Source organism: Engraulis encrasicolus, chromosome 2, assembly GCF_034702125.1.
Source record: "Engraulis encrasicolus isolate BLACKSEA-1 chromosome 2, IST_EnEncr_1.0, whole genome shotgun sequence".
Classification (NCBI taxonomy): Eukaryota; Metazoa; Chordata; class Actinopteri; order Clupeiformes; family Engraulidae; genus Engraulis; species Engraulis encrasicolus.
The window spans coordinates 32551017-32558516 of NC_085858.1; the positions used below are offsets into that span (position 1 = coordinate 32551017).

Here is a 7500-nt window from a genome sequence, read left to right on the forward strand (position 1 = left end):
TGAGGTAAGCTGTTGCTGTCTGGCGGAATCTGTCCAACCAGACACTCCTTTTACTGCAGGGCCAGCAAACACTGCAGCGGAGTTCGGTAGGCACAGGTGTGTGTGTGAGGTGTGTGTGTGTGTGTGTGTGTGTGAGTGTGAGTGTGAGTGTGAGTGTGAGTGTGAGTGTGAGTGTGTGTGTGTGTGTGTGTGTGTGTGTGTGTGTGTGTGTGTGAGTGTGAGTGTGAGAGAGAGAGAGAGAGAGAGAGAGAGAGAGAGAGAGAGAGAGAGAGAGAGGGAGAGAGAGAGAGTGAGTGAGTGAGTGAGTGAGTGAGAGCGTGTGAGTTTGTGAGTTTCTGACAGTGAGAGAGCGAGAGCGAGAGAGCAAGAGAGCAAGAGAGTGCGAGTGAGTGCGAGAGGTTGGTCAAAAGGAAGCTGTGTGGACAATACAAAAAATGTTCTTGTGAGAAAGCAAGCATGTCATATATATTTCCTCCCTGTTTAAAGAAGCTTTTATTGGTCAGCTGACAAAAAATATAACCGAGATGTTCATCGAATATTGTGCATGTGTCTACAGACTGGGCTGTGAGCCCAAAAACGTGAGCTCAACGCTGAAAAATTGCCTTGAGGTTTCTCTGCGCAACCGTAGACCACTACTATGCAAGCAAATGGCTCCTGTATTCTCTCTTAGGAAACTGAGGAAAACACTTTTCAGATTGGAATGAATACAACATATCGCTGACCTTACTCTACTGACTATGTGAAAACAAAACACAACAAAGATCTTTGATCAAGCAAAGAAGAGAATTCTCTTTGTCACATGCACTGGTCTTTTCACTGTGTGTTAAAGAAATTTGATAACTCGCCCTCCAAATGCTGGCAAAATATAGTGGAGTAGTGGGTGGTAAATTCAACGTATGAATAATAATTGATCATGGATTTTTTTTTTTTTTTAACATTTACAGTATTTGCCAGTGGCTGTAAAAGTTTTATGCTCGGCAAACTTAATGTTCAGTGCAGCCCTGGCCTACGGACACACAAGCTCGGCCAAAGGGTGAGGGAAAAAGTTCACCACAACAGCCTCAGTTCAGCTTCCTCTTCTGTGGCATTTTGCATGCAGGAGCACATGCCTACACCGAGTGGTTTTGGGCACGACCAACCTTACAAACCACCAAATTGCACAGGGAGCTGACCTGAACACATATACACACACTTCCACTGGGAACACACGGCCAAACACATATACACACACTTCCACTGGGAACACACGGCCAAACACATATACACACACTTCCACTGGGAACACACGGCCAGACTCATACACCCCTCTTCTTCAGTCTCAAGCAGGGAAACCCTGTACTCTGCACGAACATAAAAGCCATACTACGTACAGTACATACGTAAACACACACTTTAATCCTGAACTCTTAGCTATGCAGCACATTGTCCTTCAGGGACTTATCCAGTAGCATGAGGCTGGGCAGTTCCGCGAACACATAGAAAATACTGTAGATAACCCTGCTCAAACTCACAGGGACACTCTCACAGACACACTCTCTTTTTGTCCTGAACCCTTATGTCTGCAGCACCTCATCTTGCAAATAGGCACTTGTCCAGTAGCATGAGCCTGGGCAGCTCCGTGAAACTATGTAACCCTGCTCACAAGGGCACACTCACGGACACAGTCATAGGCGCGCACACACACTAACAGGCACACGCACACCTGGACGCGTGGGCCTTAAGGGTGGTTTATGCCTCGAGATCAGCGTCACTGCATCATGATGCAGTGAGCCGCGCAGTTAACGTAGTGAAGCCCCCCCCATCACGCAGGTACTCTGGGGCACCTCCCCAAAATTGTGTCTCGACGCAGGGAGCGACGGCGTGAAAGGGCGAAAATAGGTCTCTGATTGGTCCTCTCGACCAGCCTGCTCTGTCCTCGAGTCGAGAACAAGCGCTACTTCCTTGTTCTAACCTTCGTCGGTCTACGGACTGTGAGCTCTTCATTAAATAAGTTGCCCGTGCTTTGTTGTTTGATTTATTTACACGAACCAAAGACAACACATGCGCTTGCAAGTTACGACGCTGAAGTTATTTGGACAGTTGAACAGTGGTTCCGAGGTCGAGGAAACATTCCGCTTCGTCCTCGACAAATGAGCCACTTCTTTGTTCCAAACTATCACTGCGGCTGCCAGTGCGATCAAACATGCACGTGATATAAAGATTTAATGTTTCATTTTCATTCTCGTCGAGTCTATGATGCTAAAAAACAACCGACACGTCTAGTTTACTCTTTGTATTGAAGGCAGTTTCAGCGTGGGGTGACATCGCGCAGACCGTGCTTCAAAACAGGGCATAAACCAAAATTAACTGCATCATGGCTGCGTCAAGCTAACTCTGTGGCACAAGTAGGAAGCATAACTGAGCCTTAGTCCTTACCTCTGCAGCACCTCCTCCTGTAGCAGGGACTTGTCCAGCAGCGTGAGGCCGGGCAGCTCCAGGAAGTGGACCCCTCCCCCCTCAGTACCCACACACAGCAGCTCACAGCTCAGCTTCAGCAGCAGCACCGTCACACGCGTCGCACTGGAGGTCAAGGGTCACAGGGTCACCATCCGCAGGGGTCATGGGGGAGCAGCAGAGCATCATGGGACACAAGAGACGAGGAGTTTAAATTTTGAAGTTCATTAGAATACTGTAGATAAGATTACAGGGGTGATAGTGAAAAAAAATCCTGAGCCTGAACTTTTTTCCTGGTCGGGGAGGGGGGGCCGGGGGACGATGGGACATACTGCATATGAGACGTAATGTAGGCCTTATTATTATTCAAACACATTATTCAAACATTTAAGATAATGTTTTCATTTTTGCATTATTTCTATAGTGTTATTCACGAAAACACAGATCATTTCCCTGTTGGTAGGCTACAGCACTTGGCTGAAAGAAACTGACCACCATGTTCAATTCTAGCTGTAAAAACGAATACCAACGTATGCAGTTAGAAATGCATTCTAGGCTTGTGATGTTGCACTAAAGTTATTGAGGTGGGTATTGAACCAATGCAACATTTCAACACCAGAATGCATTTCTGAAAACATGGTGCATATTTTACCACATTGAATTAACTGAAAGCTACATATGTAGCAGCCATACCAAGACAGGTCAGTAGGAGGCAATACTACTCCAAAGTACAGTAACTACACTCTGTCCAAAATAGAGGAGGTGATTACCAATTAATTGAGCAATACTTTTAAATGACATGACATTTGCTGCAAGCTGATAAGTTTCATTTTCATTGGGACATTGCTCATATAACTTGTATAGGCTACTGGACATACGTTTATATAGCCTACTCGTGGCCCCATGGTCTACCTATAACCACAGATTGTTTAAGGGCTGTGCTATAACCCCTGCCTTTCCGTTGTAGGGAAACGCCCTTTAATTACCGGTACATGAAATATTTAGGGCACAAGCGCATGATAGGCTACATGCAGGCCCACGTTCACATCGCATATTTCGACTCCACGGATGACAGAACCAGTGGTTATTACGGACAGGACAGTAGGCTATATATAGCCTGTGTGACTACTGCGCGACTTTCGCATTGGGTTGTAGTCAATTAAAATACATGAAAATCACTCGCGTGTACACACGCCCATTACAATGTACGAGTTGAAAAGATAACAGAAAGCAACAAAAACAAAGACAGGACCGAATTAAGCTACATGAAAATAGCACAGGGCGTGAAGATAAGATGAACATTCACTGCAGGTGACACCGTGGTGGCCACATGAACGCAAGCCAAGTATTTGAAGTTCATGAGAGTCTGATATTGATAATTGCCCCCTGCCCGAGAGAGTAGGGATTAAGTAGCCCAGAGCGTGCAGACAATACAACCTGTGCATCGTGCGTGGAATAACTGGATTCGATTACGCAGAAGGGCTACGACAGGGAGCGCGCGCGAGAGAAAGGCTGTGTGAACCTGTGCGAGGCTGTTTGGGGGTTTTCACAGAGCGCGTTGGTTTAGTCAGCAGCATAACTAAAATAAACATCTCCCTGAAATCAGTTTGACACGTGGTTTGTCAGGAATGACGCAAAACACCATCCCTCAATCAACAGTAGACCAAAATCCACGAACTCAGCTCACACTAGCCTACAAGGGGTGTAGGCTAACTAGGCTTGCCAAACATTAGCGATCCAAGCATTCATTGTCCTTTGGACATGTCGCAATGGTAGCCGCTATTCCAATGCAGACCACATTTACGCACTACACCTAGAAAAAAAGTATCATGACGGGCATAGCATAGCCTACCGTTTTGAGCATACATACTTTTTTTGAAAGAACGTCCATCTACATCAAAGTTTGTCAACATTGCGCAGTCATTTAGCGCACATAAATGAGGAAAATAGACCGAACCTATTTCAAAACATATACTCTCACTGAGCCCGTTTATGCGCATCAATAAGCCGTTTATGGTCAGGTTTTTGGAGTAACCTGCGCAAGGCAAAATCATTCGGGCCCAAGCCAACATGCCACAGTGGGCAAATTAATAACTAAATGGCCTTACCTTCAAACGTTTTCTTGATCACAGAATTTCACTAGTATTCCACTGACATCCACACGGTTCAACACACCCATCACAACTAGCAAGCCATGTGGATTTGTGCTAACAATAGTTGCTAATTTTTATCGGAATCCAAATGGTCTAGACTTGGCCTATAGTACTTTCTTCCGTTTCTTCAGTATAACGAGAGATGCCATTTTTTGGATTTTGCCTCCGTCGACAGTGAAAATATCTGAGAAGGGTAACCAGTAGGGGCCTAGAACTCTCTTTACTGTGCATACTGACAGCCAATCTACTTCTCCTTTCACTAGAACTAGAAGACTGCCGCCAGTGATGTGGTGAGTGACTCAAGAGCAAGACGTAACAAATTGATACATTTTTCAGTAAGATGTCGGGATGATACAATTATGGGCTGCTGCTCATTTGGGTTCCTTTCGCGTCTCTTACAACAGGCTGTTGCTCGCTCATTTATTTTCACCATACATTAATGAAGGCCTACGCGATAGTTTATTATTTTATTAATTTTGGGGAAATTATTATTTTATTTTTTTTCTACAGCCACGCTACGCCGGATTTCCGGCGCGGCGCCGGACTGCTATCACCCCTGAGATTATGATGGGAGATTCCACCATTGTTTTAGGCATAATTGGTAAAGGGTCTTTTTAACACTATTGTCATTAAAGATCGCCTCTCAACGTAATTTAAATAATATTGCCGTGTTCCCAATTGTTATTGAATGTGTTACGCGTTGGTCCTGTTTTAAAAAACGTTCTGGTTGCTTTGTTTCAAGACGTTTTTGCAAGCTGGCAAGGTGGCTTGTGGAGAAACGAGAGAGTGTTCCGTGTTTCTCGTGGAAAAAAATGTCTCTGATTGGCTCACTCCTCCTGCTCTCAAAGAAACGCGTCTCTGATTGGCTCAGTCCTCCAGCTCCTGGAGGGAATGTAATGGGAAACAGAGTCGCCACTTCCCCGGGTGGTACTGCACTATAGGGGCGCCAACGGAGGCGTGCAGGCTCCATTCAGGGCTGTGCTCTTTCGACAGCGACCCCTAGGCAAGCTGCAGGCACGGAGCAACCAAAGTGAGCAGGCTTTATGTAGGAGGCTTTGTGCTGTGTGCGTACCTGAGAGCAGCAACCAGCTGATAGCTAAGCTAAGCTATGTTTCGGGCCACCAGACGTTGCTTGTTTTGAAAACAAGCAGAAAAAAATTACTCGACATGTTTTTAGATAAATGGGTCGATATAAACCTTTGTGGGCAACGCCTTCTTTCGACGTGACGAAACACAGAAAGGCTTTCGTGATTCGCTCGTTTCTCTGCATTATTGATGTAAATTGGGAAACACCGGGAAACACAGCCAGGAGAGTTGACGCACCGCTATGAGAGCCTTGCAAGTGAGTTTAACTTGGGGTGACCGTCCGATCTTCGAAAGGAGTGAGTAAAACTGAGTTTTATCGGAAGTTGGCCTTTAAATACGTAACTTACCGTTTAACTACAGTTAAACTAATCGTGGATCAGATGTATAAACAGCTGCAAGTGCGATAAATCGTATGCAGTAGACAACAATATGGTAGTACACGGTGCATAGTGCTGTGCTGTTTGTAGTATAATTCATACACATGGGATATTTAATTTAATTCTGAATAAAAAAAATCATTCCGTTTTGAAAATATCATGTAAACACTTAACCACTCGGAATTAAAGTTAGTTTATATTAAACTTTATTCTGAATAACAGATGGTTTAGTCCGTTTTTAATTCTGAATAACTTTATTCCTCAATCATGTATAATTCCGCTTGCGTGCTCATTACTACACAAAAGGCAACAAAGCAGACCCAGCGCGAGTATCCTCTCCTTCATGTCCTTTACATGTGCTTCATGTGAACTCAGAGAATCATTTTAATTCCAAACCATACAATTCTGAAGTATTCATTTGGAATAAAAAAAAACCCCTCATAAGCATGTAAAGTATGAAGACCTGCATATTGATATGGATGTGATACAATTGGACCCATGAAGAAAAGTATACAGCTGTACTACATCAATGTACAAATGCAAAGGCGTACAGTGTACAACCTTATTTCACAGGCCAGTGTTTTTCATAACTTTCTTTTTCAAGTCCTCAGTGCTCTGTGTGCTGGTGGGTCAGGTTACACCTGATTACTCTCTGAACTGTGCTGCCTATTGGCAAATTTTAGCCTAGCGAGCTACATCCCGAAAGCTAGATTTCTAGGCTAGCCAAATTATATCATTTCATGAATATTAATAAATAACAAAACCAAACGAAGGACGGTAAGTTTTGCAGCTAAAAATGCCTATTTCTGGAAATTTAAAATGACGGACCATAGAGAAGATCCCCCTTTTCATGAAATGTAAAATGCAATTTTCCCAGTCATAATGAATACTTGAATACTTCCCAGTCATAATGCAGTAGTTGTTAAAAAGGTAACATTTATGAATGGACAGTGTGAATTCTGGAAATGAACTACTTAAAATATTACACAGTGCACCTTTAAGCCAGATGCAGTCCTGTATCAAAGGTAAATGTGCACAGCTGTGCCAGTAGTGGCATCATAATGGTTGTCACTTTCTCAGGTGCAACGATCAGTTACATGCAGAGACGATTTCATGCATCCTCTATGTGCAGTGGCGTGCTGTGAAATCACAATGATGCACGTAACCGGTGGCAGCTGGCACAGCTTGGCATGGAACACAGGTAAACCCAGATCCCTCCAGTCACTTCAAAACGATATGCTACAGACTGCACAGATGATGAAGCTTTTTTGCTTACGAGGTAGTGTGCATACCTCCCACACTGGATTTGGTGTGAGGTCGTGGCTTGTTTTGCAATCCATACAACCTCAGTTGACCATGTCGGCCATTTTGTTTGTTTTGTTCAACACTGAGAGAACAGGATGCCAATAACATCTGGTTGTATTCGTCTGTCTGTTTGTTTGATACAGGGA

At 44.2% G+C, this 7500-nt stretch overlaps 1 protein-coding gene across 3 annotated transcripts in view; it reads right to left on the reverse strand.

Moving 5' to 3' along the window:
* Positions 1–7500, reverse strand: part of llgl1 (LLGL scribble cell polarity complex component 1) — a 65671-nt gene that overhangs the window by 35079 nt on the left and 23092 nt on the right. For all 3 annotated transcript variants that reach the window (XM_063186708.1, XM_063186717.1, XM_063186701.1), the window contains exon 5: positions 2416–2559. In XM_063186708.1, the coding sequence (XP_063042778.1) occupies positions 2416–2559 (144 nt within the window). The remainder of the gene's footprint in view (positions 1–2415; positions 2560–7500) is intronic.